This window comes from Panthera pardus, unplaced genomic scaffold (assembly GCF_024362965.1).
Source record: "Panthera pardus isolate Hobbes unplaced genomic scaffold, ASM2436296v1 HiC_scaffold_8, whole genome shotgun sequence".
In the NCBI taxonomy this organism is placed as follows: Eukaryota; Metazoa; Chordata; class Mammalia; order Carnivora; family Felidae; genus Panthera; species Panthera pardus.
The window spans coordinates 53,095,738-53,122,487 of NW_026527013.1; the positions used below are offsets into that span (position 1 = coordinate 53,095,738).

A 26,750-nucleotide genomic window follows, 5' to 3' on the forward strand; every position below is an offset into this window, starting at 1 on the left:
TTCTTGTGGTCTGTCTGGGACTTGTTTTCTGTGTATAGTTCAGATATGAATAATTTGATAGGCTTTGGGATTTTTGTGTTTTTGTCATTCATTTCATAATAATATGCAGTCTCTCTTATAAGCATATCACTGCGCCATGGGCAAATGTATATAGTTCAACCTGTGTCTTGCCCTCTAAAAGCAAGAGAAATAAAAAAATATTTTTAAGTAATAGTAGCACACAAGCTGATTCTAAAACTCAGAGAAAGACAAATGACCCAGAATAGCCAAAATAATCTTGAATAAGAAGAACAAAATTAGAAGACTCGCACTTCCCCAATTTTAAAACTGATGACAAAGCTACTATAATCAAGACAGTGTTGTACTATCATAAGGATAGATTTATAGACCAACAGAATAGAACTGAGAGTCCAGAAATGAACCTTTACATGTATGGTCATTTGATGACCATTCAACTGGGGAAGAAGAGTCTTGTCAATGAAATGCCGGGACAACTGGATTTGTACATGCAGAGGAATGAATTTGGACCCTTAATGTACAAAAGTTAACTCTAAATGATCATAGACATAAATATAACAGCTAAAACTGTAAAACTGGAAGAAAACTTAATAATCCTCATGACCTTGGGTCAGACAATGGCCTCTTGTATATGACACCATAAGACAAAGCAGCCAAAGAAAAAATAAATAGGACTTCATGAAAATAAAAAGTCTTGTGCTTCACAGGACACCATCAAGAAAGTGAAAAGATGACCCACAGAAGGGGAGAAAATATTTGCAAATCTTATGTGAAAAGAAACTTCTATCCAGAATATATATATAAAAAAAAAAAAACTCTTAAAATTCAACAATGAAAAAATCCAGTTTAAAATTTGGCTAAGAATTTGAATGGTCTTTTCTCCAAAGAAACTATATACATGGTCAAGAAGCACATGGAAAAATGTTCAACGTTATTAGTCATTACAGAAATGCAGACCAAACCTCAATGAGCTACCACTTCAGACTCACTGGGATGGCTGTACTCAAAGAGACCGTATGAAGTGTTGACCCTGAAGTCAGAAACGTAATATGGTACAGTCACTTGGGAAGAGTTTGGCAGTTCCTTAAAATGTTAAACATATAGTTACCATGTGACTCATTAATTCCTAAAATAATTGGAGTTACTGTATCTGCCCAATTTTGTAGATACCCAAAAGAAATGTTCAACTGATGGATAAACGAAATATGGTGTATCTATTTAACAGAATACTATTTGGCAATAAATAGGAATGACGTACAGATACTTGATGTAAAATGCATGAGAACATGCTAAGAACAAGAAGCCAGTCTTGTATGATCCCTTTCTAGGAAATAAGCAAAATAGACAAATCAGTAGAGATAGAAAGTAGATTAGTGGTTTCCTGGGGAAAGTGAAGAATGGGCACTAATTGTTTATAGGTTCAGGGTTTCTTTTTGGGGTGATGGAAATGTTCTGAAATTAGATATTGGTGATAATTATTCCATGAATGTACTAAAAGCCTCTGAATTGTATACTTTAAAAAGATAAATTTTATGGTACATGAATTATATCCCACTAACATGCTGTTTTTTGTTTTTGTTTTTGTTTTTTTAATAACTAACGGAAGGTATTTAGTGATAAATATCAAAAGGAAGGATTCCAGATGATGAAACATTGTCTCTATGCTTGGTGTAGGTAGATTGAGGATTTATGAAAGAGGTGTGTTTGCATTGAGTGGCTTTTAAGGAAGATGAAGACTTGGCTATGTAGCTGTTTCCAAAAGGAAGAGTTCTGAGTCACAGAATTCAGCCTAAGATGAGGTCAGGAACTCAGGAATGTCTTTGGAAGTTCAGCTTGGTAGTTATACGGGGCCAGTGACAAGTTTCAATTTAAGACATAACTGGAAAGTCAGGATGGTCCCAGATGAGTGGGGTGGGGGTGGAATCTTGAATGCCAGCATAAGGAATTTTCTGCTGTAGAAAATTAATAAAAAGTGACACATCTTGGAGCTGTGTATTGGAAAAATTAATCAATGGCAGAATGTTGCATTAAATGGAAGGGAGAGAGCTCACCTGTGGAGATAACCATTAGGAGTCTGATACAATTGGTTTGAGAAGGTTTTCCTTTTTAAAATTACCTGAAACTAATTGATTGAGCCCTGGGCCTTCTGATACCAACTTGGTGAATTTGAAAGGCCTCATACACAGATGTTATTTTTACTTCATTTCCTGAGAAAATGAATCACAGTTTCCTAGTAAAGAGCTGTCTGGGGGTGCTAAACAATAGTGTGTGGGCCCATGCTTGGCCAGTCCATTCATTTTGGTTTCTTTTTCTTCTGTTACTCACTACCTGTGTTTTTTGTTTTTATTTTTTCCTTTCCTGACTTCCTTCCTGCTTGGTCTTCTGTCTCTCTTAACTTCAAAGCTTTCACCTTCCATCTGCAATCATGAGACAGTTTAGCAGAGAAAATTGCCAATATTTCTTTGTACAACGTAAAACTAGATATTAGTTGTAGGAGAAAAAAGAATGAAGAAAATCTTTTCATGAAGCCCATATGGAGGCAGTAATATAGGCTGTATCAGTGAATACTTTAATGGAAAATATGCAAAATATGATAACATTTTTCCTTAAGTGAATTTAATATAAAAGGAATTGAGGTGTGAGAAGGCTCACTGTGAGAATTCTTTTAAGCCTGTAACTTGTTGATCTCATAGGATCTCAGCATTCCCATTTATGACCTACTTCAAAAGTCTTTTCCAGAAGTTTGATGTCTCCTGTTTTGGTATCCTGAATAGCAAACTTAAGACCCCGATTGTGCCTCCAGTCCTGTATGGTGAAATGGTCACCCACATTCCTGAGACTGAAAGAACTAGAAGATTGTCACATTTTCACAGGTTCACAATGAGGCCATCTAACTAATCTCAGCTATCTAATTTATCATTTCTACCAAATGGTCTTTTGATCTTGGATTGCATCATTAAGGGTATTTGAAAGATTGCCATGGCCATTTCGATTTTCCAGTATGAACATGAAATTAGACAGGTACAGTGTGGGCATGAAGGTGGAGTTATCACATTGCAGCAGGAAGCCTGTTTGTTTAAAGAGTTTGTCGGGTTTTGTTTATTTTTCTTTTGGGGTGAGTGTGGGTAGGGTGGCTAAAGGCAGGAAAGGTGAGGCTTGGTCCTTTTGCTCTTTTCAGGTGACACTGTTGATTTGTGTTGAGACCTAATACCGAAAACAAACCTGTGATACCCTGCGAGAAAGGGAGGGAGGGGGTGAGGTAGGAGAGTAGGGGGCAGGAGGGAGGGTCAGGGCCACGTTTGGAGTCAAGACTCCTATTTTTGAATCTTAGCTCTGCCACTTTCTGTTTTCCTGAGCCAAGTTGCTTCACCTTTCTGAGCCTGAGTTTTATCAACATAAAATGGGGGCAGTTGGGAAGATGAAATAAATTAACTCATGAGAGGATTCATGTTGTCTGACTTATTATAAATGCTGAGTCCTGTGGACACTTCAGAGTTTATCATTCATGTTTTTTGTAATAATATGTTAATGATATACACAACAGTTTAAAACTCTCCTTTTGGTGTAAGTATAGTTCTAGAGAGGTATAATGTTCTCAATAAAGGACTTAAATCATAGTTTGTGGAACCTGGTTACTTACAGTGGATATCCTTTAAAATGGCAGCCAGTTGTAGTCTAGAAGTTTATGCTCAAGGTGGCACTGTTTCCCCATAAATTTGGTGATTTTTTTTTTTTTTTTTTTTTTTTTTAATCCCTGTCTGTTTCAAGTCAAGCAAATAACTGGATATATATTTAACACCTTCTCTGCCTCGGATAGTCCCCAGGCCTTCTCACCTGTGACACCCCACCCACTATCATACCCTAGATACTCAAGTTTACCAATATTCACTATAACTTGCATGTGAGAGGTGAGCCATCATTAAACTAGTTGATCTGTTAAATTTTTTAAGACATTTCTTACAACAATACTTTACAGTTTAATGCTTTCATTTTGTATTTTGGTGTTTTTAGGTCTCACATACATGAAAAGGTTGTAGGCCCCGGCTCCTAATGTAATAAAGGACATGATACAGTTCTTCCTCAAACTGATTGTGGTACAGGGGAAAATCTCTATGCCGAACTTTATTTTTGCTAGTAATCTGTATCAGGACCACCATATTATTTGCCACTTCTTGTCAGAAACTACAAATACGTTTCACAGGTATGGGCGTTCTGAGCTTGATGTGAATTGTTTTGTTTTGTTTTTAGATCCGGGGATTTCTGTCACGATTTGATAATGTCCTTCCTGTCAGCCTGGCATTTGACAAATGTACAGCTTGTTCTTCCAAAGTAAGTCACTCTGCATTTGAGGGACTTGGTTTTAAAACTGAGCCCATCACTGTACCAGCAAGAGGCACTGAAACCAACTGAGAACTTTTCGGCAGGGAGGGGTGGGGTCTAAAAAACTGGAAAGGATTTTCTAGGTGTTGCTTATCTGTATTCATTCTCAGAGAGAAACCAGCCTGAGAAAGTTTGATTTATTGTGTACAAAGAGAGACTGAATTAGATAATACAGTTCTGTATCGATACTTGCATCATGTTAATTTTCGGCTTGAATATGAACTTCAGTAGGTTTTGTTCTTCCCCTGAGGTTCCTCCTTTGCATGGACCATCATAGAGCAATTTTTAAGTGTTACTCAGACGAGGGGGGGATACTAGGCAGTCCTGGTGGTATGTCTTTTGGAGATCTACATAATGACAAAAAATAAACAGAGATTAGGGGCCTGGATAGGGAGCCCATCAAAGGGCCCCTTCAGCTTTGATCTTTCCAGAGGCTCTAAAAATAGAGCTGGTATGTCCTCCATTGTAATGGGAAACGGCTGATGTATCTCAAAACCACAGTGATGACATCTCATTTTTTTTTAATTGTTTTAGCGTTTATTTATTATTGAGAGACAGAGACAGAGCGTGAGCAGGGGAGGGGCAGAGAGAGGAGGAGACACAGAATCTGAATCAGGCTCCAGGCTCCGAGCTGTCAGCGGAGCCCAACGCGGGGCTCAAACTCACAAACTGCAAGATCATGACCTGAGCCAAAGTCGGACACTTAACCGACTGAGCCACCCAGGTGCCACACATCTCATTTTTTAATAGGTCTAGATATAGTCTAAGTTAGCTGTGCCTGTATACCGTGTGTTATAGCTAATTTTCTTTTGTATGCCTCTAAGCCTTCTGATGCTCAGTGATATAACCTGGGTTTTTAAAACCCAAGCTTATTGACAAGGCTTTCATGTTCAAGCGTTATGCAAAATAGAGTTGGGATCATTAATCCCAAACTCTGGCCTCTCAGTTCTAATTCAGGACTTCTTTGCCACGTAGCCTACATTTGGCAGTATGGAAGGGATTGAATTCTAGGGAAATTCCCTCCACTCTGAGTTGATAAGGTTTAAAAAACAAAAACAAAAACAAAAACTTTGGGGCACCTGGGTGGCTCAGTCGGTTAAGGGTTCAACTTCAGCTCAGGTCATAATCTTAAGGTTTGTGGGTTTGAGCCCCACATTGGGCTCTGTGCTGCAGCTTGGAGCCTGGAGCCTGCTTCAGATTCTGTGTCTCCTTCTCTCTCTGCCCCTTCCCCACTCACACTTTGTCTTTGTCCCTCTCTCAAAAATAAATAAAAAAATAACAAAAGTAAAAATAAAAAAACGTTACTTGGGTCATATCCTATGAGAAGCACAATCCTAACCAGGTTCTCTAACAGCTTAACTCAGATTTGAGAATGTTGATAAATTTGGTTAATTTTTGTTGCTTAAACATTTAGAGCAGTTTTTTTGTTCAAAAAGTAAACTGGGGTACCTGGGTGGCTCAGTCAGTCAAGTGTCTAACTTTGGCTCAGGTCATGATCTCACGGCTCACGAGTTCGAGCCCCGCATCGGGTTCTTTGCTGACAGCTCAGAGCCTGGAGCCTGCTTCGGATTCTGTTTCTCCCTTACTCTGTGCCCCTCCCATGCTCATGCTCTGTCTCTCTCTCAAGAATGAATAAACAGTAAAAAAAAATTCAAAAAATAGGGGCGCCTGGGTGGCTCAGCTGGTTAAGCACCCGGCTCGTGATTTCAGCTCAGGTCATGATCTCATGGTTCATGAGTTCAAGCCCTGTATTGGACTCTGCACTGACAGCACTGGAGCCTGCTTGGGATTCTCTCTCTGTCTCTCTCTGTCTCTCTCTCTCTCTCTCTTTCCCTCCCCTGCTTGTGCACAAGTGCTCTTTCTCTCTCTCTCTCAAAATAAATAAATATGAAAAAAATAAAAAATTTTAAAAAAATTAAATTATGAACCATAATTTAAAAAAGAATAAAAAATGAAGTAAACTAAGCAGTGTTATTATTATGCATCCCAAGTGTCCGTGTTGGGATTTAAAGCTTACCACTTGGTCACTAGTTACTCATAAGTTAATTTTTTTTGTCATCTCTTTGAGATATCTTCTATCTGTTCAAGTCAAGGCCTCAAGGATGTCTACATGCACTTCTGTCTTCAGAAATGCAAGTTTAAGATTATATGCTTTATAGTGAGCACATTTTGTTTTCTTTGAATGGCTCAGTTAATTGGTCTCAAAATAACTTGGCAGTATTAATTTTCATACTGAAGTCATTTGGCACAGGTGCCCAAAGATTTTCTGTGGCTTTATGCAGATTAGACTAGTCAATGAAATAAAGATAATTGGGTTTTCTAAGTGAAATGCAAGCACTCCGATTCCTTCTTGTTGACTTTCTTAATTGAGTTAGTCCTGGAGATACTGTTTGTGAAGAATCACAAGCATACCAGCTAACCAAGGTCCCTTATTTTCTTTGAGAAAGAATCGCTTTGCATTTTTCTTTCACACTTATTGTAAGCATTACATTAAATACAGGTATCACTTTTTTGTTAGCAAACTTAATTCTTCTTGGTGGTCATTCTGAGAGTCCTGCTTTACATAAACATGTTGGACGATTTAATACAAACTGCCTTGGATTTTAACAGCTGTGCTATTCCCATAGCGATCACTTTTCATGTGGTCTGGGTATTAAATTTCTTTTGTGCTGAAAAGGTTGCTTCACTGGCGCACGTATTTCCTTACAGTAGAAACACGGCCTTTACTTACTTGGCGAACTTCTTTATTCGCTTAGGAGAATGTCATTCTCTATTATCTGCAAACCCAACATTAATACTTTGAAATGACAAATCCAATTACAGTTTCATCTCTGTGCATGTGAATTTTTCTTAATGCATACTTAGCATAATATTTTTATACTGAGTCATATCATAGTTGTTATTGTTTCAGAAAGATTCTTTGGGGCTAAAAATGACTTTTTAAAAATTCTCCTTTGATATCCATGAAGTAATTTTTTCCTGTGGTAGTTTTTGATATTTTTGCTTCCCCCCTCCCCCTCCAGGACCAAGGCCTCACTTGTGTCTTAATTTAATACAAATGCAGGCAGAAAGATGGGGGAGATAGAATAAGCTCTCAGTGCCGAGTAATAATGCTCTGTTGATTACCGTGTTTATATACATGTATAGACCTTTTATAAGGCCTGAGGTGGGGAAAAATATACTTCTCTGTGACTGGGAAGGCTGAATCATCTACACATAAATCATTTCTTATCTTGTTTGGTTTTAACTTGGCACTGTTCAAACTTACAGAAAAATTACTGAAGAATCTGGAGGAAGAGGGTAGTGAAAAGGCTCTTTCGTTCCAATTTCCGTATATCATAAGACTTTCTAAAATGACAATGTCTGCCACTGGAATTTCAAAAAATCGTATTTGAAGCTATACAAGTTGTTTTTAGTTCTCAAAAGGAATTTAGAACCGAGTCAAGTTTTGTAGATTGCTACCAGAGGGAAAAATAGAATTTTAAAACCAATGTTCTTAAAAGAATTTCTCATGATACATTGAATTAGTTATTATGAACTTTCACCTAAATATTTTGGGGGGAAGCTTTCTATTTTGATATAATTTTACACTTACAGAAAAGTTGGAAGAATAGTGCAGGGAACCTCCTTATATTATACCCAGATTGACCAATTGTTTCTATTTTGCCCCATTCATGTATGTGCCCACTATCCTCCCTCCCTCCTCTCTTCTTCCTCCCCACCTTTCTCTTTTTCTTGAAAATTTGAGAGTAAGTTGGAGACCTTGTGGTTCTTTCCAACTAAACACTGTACTTCAGTGTGAATTTTCCTAAGAAAAAGGAGTTTCAGGCAGTTTAATGTTGCCACAATACTAATCTAATCCAGTCTGTATTTCAAATGTTATTTGTACCAGAAATGTTCTTTATTGTTTTTTTCTCCCAGTCCAATTCAGGATCTAATTCAGGATCGAGCATGAATTTAGTTATCATATCAATCTGGAAAAGTTCCTTAGCCTTTCTTTGTTTTTCTTAACCTCAATATTTTGATATTTTTGCCAGTTATTTTGTAGCATTTCTCTCATTTTGGGTTTGTCTGATGTTTCCCTATGATTAGAGTCAGGTTATGAATTTTTGGTAGAGGTACCAAAGATGTGATGATATATCTTTGTGTCAGGAGGCACATAATGTATTTTATCTCCTTTGGTGATGCTAATTTTCCCCTTCCTATATTTGTAACTACCTTCCCCAATGGTGAGAAACCTGGCTGTCATTATCCTGGATGTATTTACTCACTTCTCAAGTCTGGAATACATAGAAAGTAGTTGTTTCGTTTTTGTTTTTTTTTTTAATGTGTTTATGTTTATTTATTCTGAGAGAGAGCAGGGGAGGTGGGGGGGGTGGGAAGAGAGAGAGAAAGAGAGAGAAGAACCCAAGCAGGCTTCTCACTGTCAGCACAGAGCCCGATGTGTGGCTTGATCCCACAAACTTTGAGATCATGACCTGAGCTGAAATCAAGAGTCAGACACTCAACCAACTGAGCCACCCAGACGCCCCCATGGAAAGGGAGTTCAAAACTGCTAGCCCATATTACTGCAGAAAATAAACCTACTAATTAGAGTTCGATTTTTGTGCGTGGTTCTTATTTCCTAGGTAGAATTTATATACAGTGGAATGCATGAATCTTAAGAGAGAACACTTCTTTATGTTTTGACAAATGTACACATGTATGTAACCCACGTTTCAATCAAGATATAGACTGTTTTCCTTCAGCTCAGAAAGTCCCCTTGTCCTACTTTCCGGTCTGTCTAGAGGAAGGGGGACAGTATGTTGAATATTATGACCATTTTCTTTGCCTATAAGGAGAAAGCTGAGCACCTTCTGGTGTTTTATGCAACCATAGCCCAGTTCCTGGGACCCAGAAGTTGACTAGAAACTTGTCGTGGATCAGTAGTCCAGAGCAGGGCTGTGCCTGCGGCAACTGCATGTGGATATTCTTGTGGTTATTGCACAGTCTGCCACCCATAATCTTTGTGATGCTGCAGGAATAGCCTTTTAGGAAGAAGCAGGCCCCATTCTTTGTTTTCATACCATCTGGGACTTGCCCACTGCACAGATGTAGCAAGATGTGCCCAGAAACCTGATCTTGGGATTTTAATTAGCAATTAGCAACCCTAATAATACCTTTGGTGTTTACTCTGCCACAGGCTCTTCTGTTGATGGGTTATGATTAAACTTCCCAAAGTGATTGCTGTTAACCTTTTGTGTGCATCTGTGTTCTGTGTCTTGAGGAACGATAGGGGTGTAGGAATAGTACATGTTAGCTGGTATCCTCATAGAATAAATTATATGTTTTTGTTTGTTTGTTTGTTTTTGCCTTTATCCTAGCCAACCATTCGATTTTTTTTTGTATTACGTAATCCTAACTTTCTTCTATCATATTTCCTTATTACTTAAAAAGCATGAGATAACAGTATTCAGCTTAGCTACTTAAGCTTTGTATAAGAAAAAAACTGTCCCTGAGCAATCTGGTGCCTGAGATTCTACAAATGCACCCTTTAGAGGATAGAAAGACAAGTCATAGGGGTGCCTGGGTGGCTCAGTTGGTTAAGCAACTGACTTTGGCTCAGGTCATGATCTCAGGTCTGTGAGTTCAAGCCCCGCGTTGAGCTCTGTGCTGACACCTTAGAGCCTGGAGCCTACTTCAGATTCTGTGTCTCCCCCTCTCTCTACCCTTCCCCTGCTCATGCTCTGTGTCTCTCTGTCTCTCAATAATAAATAAATGTTAAAGAAAAAAATTTTAAAAAAAAGACAAGTCATAGATATGCAAAGAGAGGTTAAAGTTTTGCTGTATGGCTGTTAGCTGGTATTCATTTTATTCAACTGCCATTTGAGTCCCTGCAGTGGACAAAGATGATAAAAATAGCCACTGCCTTTAAGGAATGCTATCTAGAGGATGAGACTGACCTATAAACCAGCAGTGATATATAAACCATATCATGATATGCTCTGCAGTCAAGGTACATCCTCTTGTGGTGGTGTCATATTCCTACTCATTTTTCAAACAGGAGAGAACGGGGTGGTCTTGCAGAAAGTGACTTCTGAGTTGATGTTAAAGGATGAGTGGGAATTTCTAGAAACACGTGGGAGATAGAACAAGATGAAGGCATTGTAGACAGGGGGGATTGCATGAATAATAGTCACAAGAAAGAAAACATGGCACATTTATGAAGCTGTTCAGTATAGCAGTTGTGACAGAGTACTGGACACCCAGGTCCGTACAGACTGTCCTGTTTGTGAGTGTTATTTCAATTTCAGCTCTTCTTGAGTTGGAATCTGGTGGACTTGGTCTAGCATTTGAAGCTGCCATTTTGAATTTTACAATTCCATTTAAAATGGTTTCTCATCTAGCACCAATCATAGGGAGTTTCCTAGCCTAAGGAGTCCAGCAGCTGCAACAGGGTGGTGTAGAGGCCAGGAAGTCATTCAGGGGATTTCCAGGGTCTTGGCTCTGAGTCCCTTGCTGGCTGCCTGAGTGACCACAAGCAAGGTGCTCCCTGCTCTGTCCACCTCCTTTACTTCTTTTGTTAAATGAGTCAGTCAGATGAGAAAAGCTTTGGCTCTCTATTGACACTCAAAGTTAGTAGCTCTTATATTTTCCTTTCTTAATTTTATTCTTTATTCCACAGCAATCTATTTTAATTATAGAAAAATCAGAAAATATATTTAAGGTTAAAGAGGATAATCAACCATATTCCAGCCACTCAGACCACAGTTAGCCATTGATCTCTGCCCTTCTTGACTTAAGAAAGACAATTGCTATGTATAGAGGTATGTATAGATAATTTTTCTCTCTGAACATTCCTATTGTATGTCTGAAATTAGCTTTCGAGAGAGGGATTTATGGTGCTTCATCAAGGATACTCCCTGCTTCTCTGATTTGATAGGGTTTTAAATCTCAGTCATTTATAAGGACTGGCCAGAGCCCAGTCGGAAGAGCTCTCCAAAGTTTGTGCCAGGAATTTTTGCATACAGCTTCTCAGTGGCAAATATTACTCAAAACTGGGCTGCAGCCAGCTTTTCCTTCTCCTGTCCAAAAGGGACATAAATCTCTGATTTGGAAAATGATGAGTAACCCCCAGGTTCCCTTTCCCTATCTCATTTACCCAGTGAGGCCTCCAGTCTTCTGTTGTAATGTGTGATGGATTCCATGTGCATGGTCGTGTTGTATAAGCTGTATCCCACATCTTGTGCTTAGCAACTAGTGTTTCCCAGTCTCCAGAGCTGCTTGGTTCCCTAATGGAGGCAGAATATCCAGCCAGAAGCAGTATGGAGTATGTAACTGCAAGCTCTAACCTTGGAGCTCTTGGCTCTTCACCTCCTTGAAAAACCTTGGACATTTCTCCCTTTGCTTCAATTTCCTCATCCATAGAGTGGGGAAAATATTTTCTGTTTCCCAGGGAAATTGCAATGGCTGACGTGTATCCAGTTCCCTGTGACCAAGTACCAAGGCCTTTGCCCACTCCTGGGACTGGTGTTGACATCAGAAATGAGAAAACAAAGACCCCTGTGATTGAAATAGGTCACCCGGGGTGTGTGGAACCCTCTCTGGGCTCACTGTACAAGCAGGTACAATGAGAGTCCTGACTGAAGGTCAAGGCTGCCCTGGCTTTGAGAAGCTGAGAAACCTTCCATCATGACTCATGACAAGTACTGCCAAAACCTTCTCCTCGAGTCCAGAGAACTGCGCCTTGCTTGCTACCTCTGACCAGTGGTCTTCTGAGACGTCCTAATTGGTAGTTAAAGCTTGTACTGCTTACCCCTCTCCCTGTCACCTGAGGTCACAAAGGCATGCCTAGTTTGCTTGAACACATTTTTTTCTTACAGGATCCTTTTATGATCCAGACCAGAAAGTTTAGTACTGTGTTCTTACATGGTTCCACTGGCTGCCCGGCCCAAGCATAATCTTCAGATTGTTGAAAATCTGGGTTCCTATTAGTTTGGAATTAATCTCACTCACTTTTAGGCTCTTTTCCCTTCCCCCACCCTAAGCCCATCTCTTGACAGAGTGGTTCTTAACATTGAGTCCTGGACCTTGTGCAGAGTGACCAGAGCAGTAGACCCTGCTTCTCTGGGGAAAAAAATAGAAATTAAAATTAAAAAAAATGCAAAGCCACACACAGTTTTACAGACAATTTCAGTGACTCCATGAAGTCCCAGAAACATGCCTGTGGATCCTAGGAAAGCACCCTTGTACTATGAGTTTTTCTTTGCTGCCATTCCCAAGCTGTCCTGGGTGAGACACTGGGGAATGAATGTTGCAAGTAGCCCCACCATGACCTCTTGTATGGCTTTGGAAAGTTGCCATCTCTCTCTGGGGACTCATTTTCCTCAGCTGTAGTAAAGGGAGATTCAGGAGCGCATTTACCACTGGATTTTGTTTTATGACTCTGAGATTGTGCAGTCTCTTGATCACCATTTCTTCAGGCCCAACTATGTTTAGGACAGGGAAGATACTGACCCTGCTCAGAGCTCTGAGAGTTCTCGCATCTCTGGTGGTGCACCGATTTGACTCCTGATGGACAAAGAGCCCCAACTATCATCTGTTCATATTCCTTCCTTTTTCATATAAAGATATATGTGTATTTTATAATTTATATTTATGTTCATACTTCATACATTCATTTATATTCATAAAATATTTATATATGATATTCATGAGACATCTTCCCTTCTCTCTCCACCCTCAGTAGCTTTGGAAGTAAGGGGGGGGGGCAGGGCGGATCATGGTAGTTACTGCTGGGTTTTTGAAATAAGGGAGCCATCAACTTGGGGAGCTTTTTATGGATGTATGTGCTTGTACATGGACAAGTTGTATACAACATATAACTAACTGTTTACACTGAATACTAAAAACACCCAGATATATCTTTATGTGAGTTTATTTTAATGACTCTTGGCATAATAGTTCACATGAGCAGACATTAAAGCTCCTAATTCATGATACATTTTTGAAGGACACAGAGGTGAATAAAAGCCTCTGAAGTTTCTGATGATGTCCTTCTGAACAAGATAGTAAACTTACATTACATGATTCAATATAACTTCCTATACTTGAATTATATAAACATCTTTACTCAAGAAATGTTCCTACCTTGGAAGGGGTAACTCGTTTTTAGTAAATGGTAGGAAATGATCAGGTAGATGTTTTGAATGGCAGAAAAAAGTAACGATTCAGTAGGTGAACAAATGAACAGCAGAACCGGAGAAGGAAGAAAGAAGATAGCTCTGCCCTGCAGGAACTCAGTCAGACAGGTGGCTAGGGCTCAGCAGCAGGATGCCCTTTGCCTGTTAGCGCCAAGGTGTGATTTATCCTTATGCCATAAATGCCATAAGTGGTGCTATCACTGAATGTTACGTTTCAGTGTTCTGAATATTTATTCAGCTGATCTTCTTTTTCAGCTTTTACTGTCTCCTTTGCTTTAGTTGATGCTTTCGCTGATTTGTTATTAGATTGGAAGATCATTTTTAGAGGATATTAAAACAAGGGGCCTTTGGGATTCATCAAAGATGACCTAACATTTTATTAAAGGACACATTTTGGCAATGAGTTCTTTGAAGGGTTTTTCTTGCTCTCCTGCAGGATTTTTAAGAGTCTCCATTTTATTTTTTCTAAAAAGCCTTCCAATACCCTGTCCAGGTATTTCTAAAAGTACTTAAACCACCATAGCCTTTTTTGCCATAGAAGATGTGGAAAGAACTGTTTGAGAACATCCTATTCTTAAAGCTGCTGTCATTATAACTTATAAAATATTTTATGTGATGATAAATTCTGGAGTGTCTGGCCCTCCCTAGTTTTTTTGTTTGTTTTTTATTTTGGGGTGTGTGTGTGTGTGTGTGTTTAAGTAAACTCTGTACTGCACATGGGGCTCAAACTTATGACCCTGAGATCAAGAGTTGTGTGCTCTGCGAGCTGAGCCAGCCAGGTGCCCCTGGCCTTCCCTAGTTTTAAATAAGTTTTTATCATAGAAATTAAAGTTTTTTTCTTTAAGTTTTTTTTTTAATGTTTGTTTATTATTGAGAGAGAGAGACAGAGAGACAGAGAGAGAGACAGAGTACAAGCAGGAGAAGGGCAGAGAGAGAGGGAAACACAGAATCCGAAGCAGGCTCCAGGCTCTGAGCTGTCAGCACAGAGCCCGACGCGGGGCTCGAACCCACGAACCATGAGATCATGACCTGAGCCGAAGTTGAACATTTAACCAACTGAGCCACCCAGGTGCCCCAAAGTTGTTTTTTTCTTCACAAGGAAGAAAAGACTGCATGCTTCTCTTTTCTAGAATTTCTAGTGGCTGATTAAAGTGCACACCAAAGTTTGACATCTTGACTTCATAGCCATCCGACTAAAATGGGAAAATTTTAGTGATCCTTTCGTCTGTGATCCTGAAACGGCTGCAAGTGTGCCAAATGTAAGCACTCAGTGGGAGAATAGATGTAGCGAGTTTTTGCAAATCAGAGGAACTGTGTACTTGCATGTGTGTGTATCCAGCAGGGTCTTGAGGAATGGCAGTATATGTGGGATAACTGACCCGCCTCCCATGAGGACTGTTCTGAATAGTCCCATTGCCTGTAGTCAGAACTTACCTGTCCTCATGACTCTAGACAGCCTTGGTGTCTTTGTAGTTGACTCTGGATTCCGTAGAGCATTTGGATACTTTAAAGACCTTTGTCAGCACTCCCACTTGGGATAGAAGTCCATGCAAAAGCATATATTTTCATGTTATTTATAAAGGTGGGAGAGGAAATTTGGGTTTCTCCCAGTTCTCAGTTGTACTTGACATTTCCCTTTTATATCCGCTCTCTCATGAAGGACCCTGAAGGGGGAAATGGTAACAAAAGTGGGAATTGAGGCAAGTTATTTATTGTTGTGTTAATACCTCTCACATATCCCAGACGTGGGACATGAGCCCAATATTGCTCTTTATGGGCCACTATCTAGATTTTCTGTTAGTTCAATTTGACCCGGCAGACTTGACTCCAATCATAATGCAAGCAGGCTTTAAAAAATAAACAAGTGCAAACCGATTTACCAGTAGAGTAACGTGTGTACCAAAGAAAACAAAAACATGCACGCGTCACTTGGCTCTCCTGGAGGAGTAAGAGTTGTATTTCCTAACATCTGCCGTTTGTTGCCTAATCGCTTACTGTTTCCTATTATTGAGAATATTCCAGTAGGCACTTAATACCTGAAAAACGAGGCCTGTGACACCCTAGCACCCTCTGTGCAAAAGAACTGCAAGTCCCAAGAAGAGGGCCATCTCCCAGGGTCCCTGGGGGAGACGGTGTACTTGCCTCAGCTCTGCCGTGCAGGCTCAGGACATTTGACAAGTTCTTCTGGGGAAATTGCTTCAGATCTCACAATATTTTCCTCTTAATAGCCTCAGCAGTGGTGAGTTCTTGACCTTTGAGGGTGGGTTTGATTTTTTGGAAAGACTAGAAGTAATTTGAAGCTGCATGTTGTGAATCAAGGGAACAAGCAGTTTGCAAGAAAAACTTTAAAATTAGAAAGAAAAAAAAAAGCACTGCAACAGCTTCAGACAGTTTGTGGGGTCTGATTAAGCGAGCGCACCAGTTCAAGGGAGCTCGGAGCTGGCTGAGAGATAACAGGACTTTTTGATACGGTTTGTGCCATAGAAAAGGCACTGGCTTGGGCATCCAACTCTTGATTTCGGCTCAGTTCATGATCCCAGGGTTGTGGGATCAAACCCTGTGTCAGGCTCCTGGCTAAGCATAGAAGCTGCTCTCTCTCTCTCTGCCCCCTCCCCTGCTTGGATGCTCGCTTGCTCTCTAAAGATTTTTTAAAAACCCTTAAAGAAAGAAATGAGCACTGGCTTCAGAGACAATGCTACCCACTAACTGTGTCACCAATGACAAGTATCTCAGACTTTCTGTGCTTCACTTGGGTGGAAAAAAGTTAAGATACCTTTTTAGGGGCAGTGAAGATTAAACAAGAGCTTGTGTGCCACTGTCCTATATGATTGGTACTGTAAGTGTGTTTAATTGTTCGTTCTTTAAAGCAGAAATCAGGTGCAATTCCCATCTCCTTTCCTAAGTGGACTCACTTCATAATTATAGCCATAAAGTCTTTCTATCCTTAGAGGTTGAAAAGGGAAGGAAACCAAAAGGATGAGCATTTCTTTTGAAAGGGCATGGCCTCAAGAGGTGAGCAAATATTAATGTGTAGGTTATTACATTCTGTGTCTTTTTCTCTCCTTTTCACTTTTCTTTTCTAGTTGGCAGTTAACCTTAATCCAGCGTTTTCATTATTAACCAAAATGAAGCTGAGGTTTAATGTTCCCAGGAATGTGTGCTAGGGGAGGAGGCGAATCTTCATATTTGCCGAAGTTACTGGGCAGGTATCTGTGACCAGTGTCAGGCCCACAATTCCAGAGGAGCAGGTATGAACCTTAAGAAAGACATCTTGGCTATGTTCCCTCTGAATTCTGAATACCTGTGTGTTCTTAGAGGGCAGAGATGTAAGAGACTCAGGATGGTAGTTCTGTGACAGCACCAGGCCTTCTGCAGTCCATGCTCCTGCCCCTGTCCCACACTGCTCCTCAGAAGCCTTTCTCTAGCTTCAAGCATCTTGGCTTTCCTTGCCACGGCTCTGAGTGAGGTTGGAGGCCAGAGCAACACTCACAGGGAGGGCCAGCTGCCTTGGCTTCATCATGTTAACTGCTGCAGTGTTTCCCTCTTTTTGGGCACATGTTGTGGATGTCTTCCCAATGTCCTTTTCAAGCTTTCCAGGAAGTGGCTAGCAAGAAGGCTACCCAATCTATCAGGTCAAGAGTTCATTAAGCTAGGAGAAATGACATGGAAGTCCAGGATTTCCAGTGCTCTCAGTTCACTTACCTACCATGTTAAACATCTCTCTGACAGTGATGTGGCAAGACTAACACTCACAGAATCCTTATGTACTGTCCTTGGGGGAGTGTGAGGGGGAAGCTTCCATTTAAAAGTTTTAGCAGGGGTGCCTGGGTGACTCAGTCGGTTAAGCATCCGGCTCCTGGTTTTGGCTCAGGCCTGGTCTCACGGTTCGTGAGATCAAGCCCCATGTTGGGCCCACACTGACAGTGAGGGGCCTGCTTGGAATTCTCTCCCCTGTCTCTTTGCCTCTCCCCTGCTCATGCGTTCTCTTGCTCTCTCTCTTTTGAATAAACTTAATTTTCTTTTAATTTTTAATGCTTATTTTTGAGAGCGAGACAGAGACAGAGCATGAGCAGGGGAGGGTCAGAGAGAGAGGGAGACACAGAGTCTAAAGCAGGCTTCAGGCTCTGAGCCATCAACACAGAGCCTGATGTGGGGCTCGAACTCGAACTGTAAGATTGTGACCTGAGCCAAAGACGGATGCTTAACCTATTGAGCCACTCAGGCACCCCATTGAATAAATAAACCGAAAGAAAGAAAGAAAAAGAAAGAAAGAAAGAAAGAAAGAAAGAAAGAAAGAAAGAAAGAAAGAAAGAAAGGGAGGGAGGGAAAGAAAGACAGGAGGGAGAGAGGGAGAAAGGAAGGAAGGAAGAAAGAAAGAAAGAAAGAAAGAAAGAAAGAAAGGAGGGAGGGAGAGAGAGAGAGAGAGAGAGAAAGAAAGAAAGAAAGAAAGAAAGAAAGAAAGAAAGAAAGTAAGTAAGTAAGTTAGTTTAGCAGTTTTTAGGACTGGTTGGTTAAGCTCCATGGTGAACCATTTGGTTATCCTTGGGGGACTTGTCCTTTTAAAGGAGAATCCCGACACCCAGAAGAATGTATCATTTTCCTACTGTGATATCAGGAACATTGTGGGCACTAGGGCAACTTCTATGTGCCCTCCAGCACAGGTGCATGGCATGGGGATGAGAGTTTCAAAGTTTTTCCTCAAGAAATTGTTTATGACTGGGGCGCCTGGGTGGCTCAGTCAGTTAAGCACGATCTCATCGTTCGAGAGTTCGAGCCCCACGTCTGGTTCTGTGCTGACAGCTCGGAGCCTGGAGCCTGCTTCGGATTCTGTGTCTCCCTCTCTCTCTGCCCCTTCCCCGCTCATGCTCTGTCTGTCTCTTTCTCTCAAAAATAAACATTAAATGCTTTTTAAAAATTGTTTATGACAAACATAGTTCACTAGACTTTTTGGTTAATTTTCGGCTTAAATATTTTTTAAAACATTTGGAAGGTACGGACATGCAGCTGCTAAGAATCCAAGACAGGACTGTTTTTGAAAATACAAATGCTTCTGTTTTGCATTTACTTAAGGAAGTTGCCTCCCATCTATTCCTGTGAATACAGATACTGTTTAAATGATACCATTTTGAGTAAAATACAGTGTCCAGGTGGTTTGGGGGAAATCAGTGGGAAAAAGTTAAAAACAAAACAAAACAAAGAAACCTACAACACTTGGGTATCACTGCATTCCAGGGGCCAAGAGACAGAATGATGGTATTTCTGGCAGGCTTCCAGGCCCAGCAAAACCCACACCCCAAGGCTGTCTCTGTAGCTTCCTGTGGTTTTCCCACTGAAGAGAAACAGCCTTTCTGTTGGATGGTCCAAGTTAGGATGGCAAGTTTGTACATTAGCTTGATCAGCACGATATTCCTGCTTTGAGGTTATTTCCCAACAGGATCCATTTGGGAAATTTGATGCACCACAGTTGTTGCAGACTGAACTGCATTTTAATCCTGTTGGTAGAAATCAGTAGCTTCCAGTAATTACAGGTTATCTTGCTGCCGTGTGGTTTGTAACAATGAAGTCAAGTCTCAGACCACATTTTGCCACACATGTGAACATTTGTTAGCAAGCAGATGCGAAAGCTGGTCATTCAGCCTGTTCTTGGAGACTGAAAAAGCCCAACCTCGTCCCTTTCATATGTATCTCACATCAGCTATTCAGTAGAGACACATATAAATATATCCTTTTTAAAGGACATGTCTAACCTTTTGGTTGGAAGCTTCTGTTAACTGTCCAGACCCAGGACAGGAAGCTTAGGCCCAGAGTGCCCTTGCAAAGAGTGGTAGGCTGCCTGGTCTGCCAGACTCTTATAATCCACATGTATACATAAGGTTCTGTTTCCAACCAACCCATATATCCTGAGCACTGTTCCTGTCATCCGAAAAATCATTCCCCCACCCCCTCCTTTATTCTCATGAGGGAAACCCTCCAGTGTAGATTTAGGTAGCTACAGTTGATACACTCTGATTTGGGAGGTTGGATTTCTTCTACTTAGTCTTTCAAATGAGAACCAGCCACATGTATATTATGCAGTCCTGATTTGGGTGCCTCAGATACAAAGTAGATACCCCTAGGAACGAGAGAGTGTGTGGTGCACATCATATGTGTACACACTATGTATGCTGAACTACTTTAAAATATAGATAGTACTCTAAGCATTCCTTTATTTGCACCTGGAATATTGTGTCTTGTGTAATGTTGTCAGCCACTGATGAGTGACCTGAAATGTCAGTTGACCACTGGCCTGCTATGATGAGTTAATCAGAGCCATGGATGAATGGTTCGCTTGTGGGACAGAAAAAGAGAATCAGTTTTGTAGGCTTTTTCAAGCTCTTGCACATGCCTCCATCTAATCTTCTAACATGTGTGGAAGTATCTTCCATGCAATTTGCAGAGAAATCTTTGTGCATAGTCATAGAGCAAATACATTATAGGAACTGTAACTTGAACTTTTGTTCTTTATAGTTCCTCTGCACTGTAAGAGTAAATTGCTACTGAGGAGAGCGATCATGATTCCTCAAGGAATCCAATAGCACTTTCACTTTGGGGCAGGTGTGGGCAAGGTAAGGCCGTGTGCTAAAGATATGATACATAAAAGAATGTTGGGAGATTAGTAGTTTAACTTGTGGTAAGCCATATAATTCAAACCAGTTCTTTTACTGAAATCATCTAAAGAAAGTAGGTAAATCATTCCTTTGTAATGTTCTTAAACATTGAAGAACTAATAAATTGTGAGGAATTATTGAGTTGAGATTTGGGAGAGAGTGTGACACAGAGGAGTGAGCCTAACACTGGGGCCACCTTTGTCTTAAGGGCATTTGCTGATCAGGAAAAGGAAGCTGAGAGCCTGAGCTCGCCTTTGGTGTCCTTTCAGCGTTAAAAATTATAGTCTGGGTCTTGTCAAGCTTAGGAAACCTGGTAAGCCACTTCCCCCTTTGAGTTGGACACCCCTAAGAGATACACTTAGGAGTAATGGTAATTGGAAGTGAACCAACTCTCAGACTGGCTGCAGCTCTGTTTCATATTATCTGAGTGGCCCACAAACTTTAAGGTTTACTTGGATTAAGATGAATGCCTGTAGCTAATGCCCATAGGTGCCAGGTCGAAAGAAATGATATCTTTAGTAGAGGAGGATATCATGATCCTAATCCTCAAATTACTTCTGCAAATAATTTTTCCATTACAGTATCCAGCCACAATCAGAGGTAACCAGGCACACAAAGAAAGAAGACACCAAGCATATGAACCAGCAGAAGCAACATGCAACAGAAATAGACACACAGAGACTCTAGGTATTGGACTTACCAGAAGCAGATGATAAAATACCAGTTATAGGATTGAAAGAAAGAAAAGCCAAACTTGAGTTTCAGCAGGGACTGAAAGTTCTAAAATGTGGCTTTGTACATTAAAAAAAAAAAATCAAATAAATTCTACAACTAAAATACAAAAACAAAGTGAATGGGTTTATAGGCAGTTAGACACAGCAAAGAGCAAATCTATAAACTGAAAGCATAGGTTAGAAGAAACTGTTCAAGGTGAAGCATGGAGAGGTAGAACAATGGGAAATTTAAAAGAGAAGATAAGAATGCTCTTATCACTGAGTAAATTACAATGGTTTCAGGAGCTCTATGCTGGGGACTGGGGGCAGAGACCAATATATTTTTTCTGTTATCTCACAGAAGCATACAAAAAAAAGTTAGTGATGGTTGTTAAAAAATCTGATCAACATGATTAAGAAATCTATTCTGGTGAACACACTGCACCAAAGTGTGAAGCACATTCTTGTCAAGCACACAACACAATGTTTTACAAGAATTTACCATAGACTGGATCACTGAGCAAGTCCCACAAATTTCAAAGATTGAAACTATACAGAATGTATACTTTTATCCCAATGTAATTATGCTAGAAATCAGAGACAGACTAGAAAATCATCTCCATGTCTTTATTTGGAAATTCAAGTATATAGGCCTAAAAAAGTTATGAATTAAAGAAGATAGAATGGAAATTAAGAAATATTTTAAATGAATAAGTATTTCTTGTAAAAATGTATAGGGTGCAGATAAAGGAGTACCTAATAGAAAAATGGGTATCCTTAAAAGAAAAAAAAGGCCTAAAATTAATGAGCAAATATTTATCTTAAGAAGTCAAAAAAAGCATAACAAATACAAACAAACAGAAGACAGAAACTAAAAAGAATAGAAAGAAGATGAACAAAGCCAGGAGTGTAGAAGCATGTATAAAATTGGGAAACCTCTGGTGAGGCCAACCAAGAGGGCACAGAAAACACAATTAACGTGTATCTTAAGAACAGAGTATTGAATTTTTATTGTATTTACTTTTTTAAAGAACTTTTTTTTTTTAACATTTTTTCAAATTATTTTAGAAAGAGGGTGAGACCACAAGTGGAGAGGGGCAGAGGGAGAGAGAGAGAGAGAGAGAGAAAGAGAATGAATCTTAAGCAGGCTTCACGCTCAGTGTGGAACCCGACTTGGGGCTTGATCCCATGACCCTGGGATCAGGACCTGAGCCGAAATCAAAAGTCAGATGCTCAACTGACCAAGCCACCCAGGTGCCCCTCCTGTTCTTGATAGTAATATAGGGGCTCACTCTGCAGTTTTTTAAGCTGTAATGTTTTATATCTGTATTATTTCACAACAAAAAGGTTCAAATAATGAATAAGCATTCTGCTGCTCATTCTCACCCATAATTTACATTGTAAATTTATATTTACATTTACAAATGTAAATTTACATTTACATTAATTTTAGCCGTACACAAAAGGGTCTCAACCCGACAAACTGCTTTTTAAGAGAATGCTCATCCTAGCCTGAAGGTTTCTAACACAAGAGTAGAGGCAGCCTACTGGTAGATCACACAACCCAGTAACTTAGGCCATAAGGGGCTGAGTCCAAAGGAACTTACCTACACTGTAGTTAATGTAAGCCAGTGTATTTATATTTTTTGAAATTGAGCCTCTCCCATGTGTTCCCTGTTATGTTAGGCACCCAAACACACAAGCTTACAAAGCAGGCTGGTAAACACACAAGGGGAGCAAACTAGTTTCAAAAGGACAGGAAACAAATGGGGGACAATGGCCGCTGGAGCTCAGGTTCTCTCTGAGGGGCAGCTTGAGCCCAACTCCGATGGATCACCGACTTGTGGAAATTTCAGAGTAATGTTGCCAGACCTTCTGTTGTTTGTTTGTTTTAAGAGTAAATGGAAATTTGAATTTTAAAGTCAAAGCATTTGATTTTTAAGTGTTAATTCAAGAATATGTTTTCCCCCAGATATGCCATGAATCAAATCAAACCTGTGTCTGGGATATTTCCAGGCAAGCACTATTAGTTTATGGCAGTGACATCAAGGGCCGTACAGATGGAGATAGAGAATAATGTATAAAATAATATAATCAAATGCCTAGTTTTTCTCAGTGGACGTTGCCTGCCAAATGTGTGTTTGTGTAATTCTCAGCTCCAAAATTAAAGGAAACTCACTGAACCAAAATTCACACATTACAAAAGTCACCTGGGATAATAATTTTCTTAAGGAGAGCTGGCTCTCTGTGCAGGGGAACTAAAAACTTTTTTTACCATACAGAATTTATCAAAGTGTTTGACTAAAACTGCTAAATAAACAGTAATATCACACAGTAATTTATTTCTTTTAGGAGGAACAGCTAAAGATGAGTTTTTAAAGTTAAGGAAACATACATGCTTCTTCATGGGTTGAGTGTAAGAGAAGGTGTCCCGCTTAAATAAAGGGGGCTGTTTTCAAAGCATGGTCCTAAGACCCCCAGCATCCTGTCTTTTGGGAACTAGCTAGAAATGCAAAATTTTTGACCCCACCCTAGACTTAATTAATGAGAAACTGGGGATGTGGCTCAGCTTTCTGTTTTAACATGCCCTTGGGGGATTCTGATGTATGCTCTGGTCTGAGAACCTTGGCTCATTAGTTTTTGTGCTTTGTGACTTATTTTGAAGAACGACTTTAGAAAGCTGTACTTTGTTATATTAATGTTTCAAGTATAATTTGTTAATGTTTTGGCATCCTCCAAATGATCCTTCAAAGAATATCTTCAGTTTGTTGTAGTCAAGAAAAAATATGATTTGGGTTAAAAATGAGCAGGAAAAGTTATAGCCCTAAAAATTTCATTTTATATTAAAGATTTGTATACTTTCTTTGCTTTCCTTATCCCCCATTCATATGATGAAATAGATACATTTTTCAAGGATTTTTTTTTTTTTTTTTTTTTTTTTTTTTTTTTTACTGTTAAGGGTACTGGGGAGAAGGTAGTAAGACAACGGGATTACCAACAGCAATTATATTTTTTAAGATGCTGGGCATTTCAGCTCTGTGTTCAGATGAGAATATAGAGAGGTGGGGATAGTTCTTGTCTGATTCCTTCTGTTTAGATAATGAAGGATGAGAGGTTACTTAAGAAACACAACTTGTACCTAGATAGACATTTAACTTACATATTTTTTTTAGGGTTTTTTTTTTCTCTGTGAGTTACTTGCATTTAGTTGGGGTGAAAAGTCTTCCTTTTACATTTTAGTGTTAATTAATACTCGGGTAGGTAAGATAGTCCAATTCCTTTTCCCTAACTTGCTTTTGTAAATAGAAATGAAACGATAAAATAAAAACAAACAACAAAGCGTTAGTGTATAAGCAAGCCTGAGACCAAAGAATGAATCTCACAAGTGTAAAAATAGTTCTGCATGCATTGTACATTATGGTAGATATTCGGTTGTCTCCTTGACAAAAGTTAGTACCCCTGTACGCTTCTGTTCGTAGCAACATTATTCACGATAGCTAAAACATGGAAACACCCGTGTCCATCTAGAGAAAAATCAATAAACAGAATGTGGTCTGTACATATAATGGAATATTATTCAACCTCCAAAGGGAAGGAAGTTCTCATATACTCTACAACACAGAGGAATCTTGAGGACGTTGTGCTAAGTCAGTCACAAAAAGACAAACAATGCATGACTCCACTTACATAAGGTACTTAGGGTAGTCAGATTCACAGAGACGGGAAGTAGAACGATTACCAGGGGCTGGAGGAGAATGGTGAGTTAGTGTTTAATGGGTGTAGAATTTCAGTTTTGCAAGATGACAAGAATTCTGGAGATGGATGGTGGTGGTGATGGTTGTGCAACATTGTTTATGTACTTAATGCCACTGAACTACACACTTCAAAATATTTAGGATGGGGCGCCTGGGTGGCTCAGTTAAGTGTCCAATCTTGGTTTTGGCTCAGGTTCATGGTTCATGAGTTCAAGCTCACGCATCAGACTCCACGCTGTCAGCACAGACTCTGCTTGGGGTTCTTTCTCACTCCCTCTCTCTGCCCCTCCCCTGCTCACTCTGTCTCTCTCAAACTACATAAATAAACATAAAAATTTTTTTTTAATATTTAAGATAGTAAAGTTTTTGTTTATTTTACCACCACCACCACCCACTACCACAACAACAAACTGGGAAAAAATAAAAGATGGTATTTTTTATACAGAAACATACAGAATTTCCCCAAGATGCCTGTAATCTAGAGCAGGCTCTATAAATACTCAAATGAATGTATTGAATGGCTTGGGCTATAATTATTCTTAGAGTGGCTTTTTGTTTTCATTTCTCCAGTTTGCCTCATTGTTGACTTCTGTCTGTATTTAAAATAAGCCCTCCTCAGATTTACACTATGCAATAGTGTAAGTCTAAAAAATAGATTAGTTGGTTAGAGCATCCATTTATAAATATTTCGATCATTATAATATCATGGTCATTAAGCAATTCAAATTTGTAAAGTTGAATTATTTGAGACAACCTTATATTGCTTTTATGATAGAGATAAAAAGAGAGCTATTTTAGATTTAGATTTAGAGAAAGTTGTTTGTGGCAGGTTAGCTTTTTTTTTTTTTTTTTGGAGGCAGGGAGGTTGGGCAAATTAGCTTTTCCACAAAGGGTCTGCAGTAGTTCTTTGATCTTTTACCACTCCCCAAAACTTGAAGGTTGTGAAACCTTTTTTTTTTAAATTTAGATATAGTGCAACAATGATTTCAGCAGTAGATTCCTTAATGCCCCTTACCATTTAGCCCATGCCCCCTCCCACAACCCCTCCAGTAACCCTCAGTTTGTTCTGTGTATTTAAGAGTCTCTTAGGTTTTTGTCCCCCTCCCTGTTTTTATATTATTTTTGCTTCCCTTCCCTTGTGTTCATCTGTTTTGTCTCTTAAAGTCCTCATATGAGTGAAGTCATAGGGTATTTGTCTTTCTCTGACTGACTAATTTCACTTAGCATAATACTCTCCAGTTCCATCCACGTAGTTGCAAATGGCAAGATTTCATTCTTTTTGATTGCCGAGTAATACTCCATTGTGTGTGTGTGTGTGTGTGTGTGTGTGTGTGTGTGTATATGTGTGTGTGTGTGTGTGTGTGTGTGTGTGTATACATGTATATATATACACATATATACCACTTCTTTATCCATTCATCCATCGATGGGCACTTGGGCTCTTTCCATACTTTGGCTATTGTCGATAGTGCTGCTATAAACATGAGGGTGCATGTATCCCTTCGAAACAGCACACCTGTATCCCTTGGGTAAATGCCTAGTAGTGCAATTGCTGGGTGGTAGGGTAGTACTATTTTTAGTTTTTTGAGGAACCTCCATACTGTTTTCCAGAGTGGCTGCACCAGTTTGCATTCCCACCAGCAGTACAAAAGGGATCCTCTTTAAGGTTGTGAAACCTTCTAAGGAGAGCTTCCTTTTTCATCTCTTTCTCCTCATTTAAATATGTTTCTTGATCTTTACAAGAATCTTCAGAAGTATTATTGATCTTTTAAGATGATAAACCAGACTTGGTACTTACTTAGTTCCAAACAACTCTAATTGGAAACGACATATTTTTAAGAAGTAGTCCACAGATTGGTAAGGGAGAGGTTAAGTGCATCTGTCCATCTGTCCATCAATCCACCCCTCCATCCCTCACTTCAGATAGTGTTTTTAATTACTCAAGCTGCTTTACAGATACCTTACGCTGGATCCTCATACTAACAGCTCATTATAAATATTTTTTATTATTATTAAACACAATTCACATATTATAAAATTCACCACTTTGATTTA

General features: G+C 39.6%; 1 protein-coding gene across 4 annotated transcripts in view; it reads left to right on the forward strand.

The window, feature by feature from the left end:
- The window catches only part of ATG7 (autophagy related 7), a 247,173-nt gene that overhangs the window by 77,017 nt on the left and 143,406 nt on the right, over positions 1-26,750 (forward strand). For all 4 annotated transcript variants that reach the window (XM_053896758.1, XM_053896759.1, XM_053896760.1 and 1 more), the window contains one exon: positions 4,267-4,347. In XM_053896758.1, the coding sequence (XP_053752733.1) occupies positions 4,267-4,347 (81 nt within the window). The remainder of the gene's footprint in view (positions 1-4,266; positions 4,348-26,750) is intronic.